Source organism: Electrophorus electricus, chromosome 7 (genome assembly GCF_013358815.1).
Source record: "Electrophorus electricus isolate fEleEle1 chromosome 7, fEleEle1.pri, whole genome shotgun sequence".
NCBI lineage: Eukaryota > Metazoa > Chordata > Actinopteri > Gymnotiformes > Gymnotidae > Electrophorus > Electrophorus electricus.
This window is the reverse complement of record NC_049541.1, coordinates 512,501-516,306: the sequence shown is the minus strand read 5'-3', so window position 1 is coordinate 516,306 and position 3,806 is coordinate 512,501. Positions and strand designations below refer to the sequence as shown.

At 41.3% G+C, this 3,806-nt stretch overlaps 1 protein-coding gene across 1 annotated transcript in view; it reads right to left on the bottom strand.

The window, feature by feature from the left end:
• Positions 1-2,152: 2,152 nt before the first annotated feature.
• The window catches only part of atp1a2a (ATPase Na+/K+ transporting subunit alpha 2a), a 25,206-nt gene continuing 23,552 nt past the window's right edge, over positions 2,153-3,806 (bottom strand). Inside the window, exons 23-24 of the mRNA XM_035528245.1 lie at positions 3,121-3,212; positions 2,153-2,771 (exon numbers count right to left, since the gene is read on the bottom strand). Coding sequence (XP_035384138.1) covers positions 2,743-2,771; positions 3,121-3,212 — 121 coding nt within the window. The 3' untranslated portion in view covers positions 2,153-2,742. The remainder of the gene's footprint in view (positions 2,772-3,120; positions 3,213-3,806) is intronic.

Here is a 3,806-nt window from a genome sequence, read left to right as displayed (position 1 = left end):
GTCTGTCTGATGATGACACTGCTGACAGAGGATGTCCTGTTGGATTATGGGAAACTGGAGGAAAATATTATACACCTTCATTTTAATACAGTTCCACTTTTGATAATAATAATTTTCATATTACATGAACAGCAGGCTGTTAGCTGGAACTGACATGCGTGACAGACGCCGGAGTGATCCAGCACACCGAGGGAGCGTCTCAATTGCTTTCCTGTTTTTACATTATCATGTGGTAAATATTTTTACTGGTGCCTTTTAGCCAGACTGTAAAGAAATGCAGTGTGTTTATAGCCATGTTTTCACCTACAGTAACAATCATGGAGCGACATGTGAAGCATAACATATGTAAGCAAATATTAAATATGACACCTAAACATGTCTTTAAGCTGATTCTTTAATTTGCATGGAATTATTGTGGTAGAGAGGGAGAGAGAGAGAGACAGAGAGAGATGTGGAGATGGAGATCAGTGGCCCTATCAGGGCAGGTCCAGCAGAGCTGTACTATGTTCTAATGCCCATTCTGGTTCTACATGGTTCTAAAGCCCCTCCCTGCCTGTACTGGGTATCTCTAAAGTAATGTGGGACTTTTGGCTGAGGGGTCCTGATTGACAGCTCTCTTTAAATGACTGACCCCAGTATCAGGTTGTGAGTTTACTGGTAGGTGTCACCCATGACTACCTGCGGCCAGGTGTGTCCAGGTGTGTTCAGGTGCTTTTGTAACCAGCTACATCTGTATTTGTTGCTTTTTCATAATAAATAAATGTAGCTATCTATGTTGAGGTTAGTATAAATAACATTGTTGTTTTCTAAATATAGACAGTCTTGACTCCTGTTTGTAAATAAGTGGATCATTTCCCAGCTGACACAAATACCTACCGTGATGAATACCTACCGTGATGAATACCTACTGTATTCATCATGTACTAGTGTTAGCAAGGCTAGCAAATGTTGGCTAATGTCAACTAAAATGGGTGAAGTACACACACTTTACTTACACACTTTTTACTTACCCTGTTTACTTACACACACACACACACACACACACACACACACACACACACACACAGAGGCCCCTGAACACACGCCTTCGGTTGCTTTACATGTGCATAGCGTTAGAAAAGCAGCAGTCTTAACATCCAGGCACCATGTGACCCCAACCTTAGTTGTGGTAAAGCACTACAGATTACGGAGTAAGCAGATGCTCCTTTCCAATCTGCCCTTTTAAAAATGACAGATTTTGTCCTTATTTGGATATTTTGGGATCTTTTGGCTAATTGAACACCAGGGTCCCACTGTACATTGAATTATTGCAGCCAAAGAAAACACACTTTTTTGACATTTTGCATCACCTAAAGTTCAACTTCTTGAGTTGTTGTCCACCATCTACCTCACACGTCACATCTCTTTGACAGACTCCGAAGGCAAACCCACATGTTTTTAAGCCACATATATATATTAGAGCTTTCTAAGTGATGTTAATCACAAGTTAGAAACTCGTATTTATGTGTTTGACACTTTCATATTAGCTGTTGCTTAACCACAGGCATGAGGGCACCCTGAAACATCAGCACTCTGCTGCTATCAGTCAACAAACCTGAGTGACAAAAGAGAGGTGAAGTGACACCATCACATCCCAGTTTACCAGAACTCTCAGTGCCCACGGACCCCCTACACCTTTACCTAAGATGGGAAGTAGTTAATAATATGCCTGACTGTACAGAGAGGTTTTCAGCGTAGTGTAAATAGGGAGACATTTACAGGAAGGATATTCCATAGTGTGGGAGCTTTATAGGAAAAGGCTCTGCCCCCTGTGGTAGATTTTCTTGTTCTTGGTACTAGTAAAGAACCTAGCAGTGGAAACTAGCACTGTGTTTACGTATAATGTCATATAATGGCAGCATATATAAAGAAAAAAGCAAAGGGTCTAGAACAGATCCTCAACACAACAACAACACAACACAACATACTCAACACAACACACAGTCAACACAACACAGGAGTTAACACAAAACAACAACACAACATCAGCTGGACACAGAGACAGATTTAGAGCAGGGTGCACAAGACTGAGAGGTTGACATTAAAAACATTACATTAACACACCAAAGTAAGGGGGGATCAACAGACAGTGACACCGCAAACAGACCAAAGATGGTTTTTTAAATGTTTCTTTTTATTATTCTCACACTTGTATCACAGTGTTCCTGACAGAGCAGCAAAAGAACATTCTGGCCGACATACCGACCTCAATTTAACCTTTCACTGAATTATACTGTCCTTAACTTTAGCACACTGAGTTAGGAGTACTGTCAAACGTTTCAGACAAAAATACAGACGTGATACATATCTAAACTAATAATATGTATCATGGTATTAGATATCCACCGAGGCAGACTACATCTCTTTGAGGAGAAAAGCATGTTCAGGCCCTCTGAGATATCTCCTGACACTGCTGACATGAGAGGAAGCAGGCGTGTCAGAACTGAGAAACAGAGTCACGTTTACCTCAGTCCTGGGACCTCCCCCATGAACCCCTAACGCTGGTGCATACAGTAATAAACACACACACACACACACACATAGAAATGCACACATGCTGTGTAAACATACAGCATTTACACATGGTGGTGAGATCTAGGGTTCCATACTGATCAGATTTCCCTTAAACATGTGTTTATATGTCTCACTCATCCCCACAAACATCCACACACACACACACATTTGTTGGTAAATATTTGTTGATTAATAGTAGGTCTCTTTTTCCACCCAACCTGTAAATAAAACAGGAGAAATGACTAAATAACTTATTTTTTGTAACAGAACATCAGCCTGCAGGGGAAGTAAAGGTTGTTCAGGAATATGTCTGGCGTAATAACAGATCCAAGAGTAAGTGTTAATAGCAGTGTTGAGTTAACCTGTAGTGTTAGTGTTGAGTAATCACTGCTGAGTTAAATGATTAAATGGCAGTGTTAGTAATGAGTAAACACTGTTTAGTTAAACAGCAGTGTTAGTAATGAGTAAACACTTTAGTTAAACAGCAGTGTTAGTGTTGAATGAACACTGTTTCGTTAAACGGTAGTGTTAGTGTTGAACACTGGCCTACAGCCATGACTCACTCACCTCCAGGATACCTGCGCAGAATAAGCTTCCGAACCTCATCATAGACGAAGATGAGCAAACTGTACGGCAAAGCACAAAACCACCAGAACAGCCTAGAGAGAGAGAGAAAGAGAGAGAGAGAGAGGACATAAGGAGGAGAGTTAGAGGACATAAGGAGTTAGAGGACATAAGGAGGAGAGTTAGAGGACATAAGGAGTTAGAGGACATAAGGAGGAGAGTTAGAGGACATAAGGAGGAGAGTTAGAGGACATAAGGAGTTAGAGGACATAAGGAGGAGAGTTAGAGGACATAAGGAGGAGAGTTAGAGGACATAAGGAGTTAGAGGACATAAGGAGGAGAGTTAGAGGACATAAGGAGTTAGAGGACATAAGGAGGAGAGTTAGAGGACATAAGGAGGAGAGTTAGAGGACATAAGGAGTTAGAGGACATAAAGAGGAGAGTTAGAGGACATAAGGAGTTAGAGGACATAAGGAGGAGAGTTAGAGGACATAAGGAGTTAGAGGACATAAGGAGGAGAGTTAGAGGACATAAGGAGGAGAGTTAGAGGACATAAGGAGGAGAGTTAGAGTTCCTGAGCCCCTTTCCCCACTGGACCATCGTTACACATCCAACATTTACTGTGACACTCCAATATCTAGGTGACATTTGTGTGCTCTGGTTATGTATGTGTGTGTATATGTGTGTGT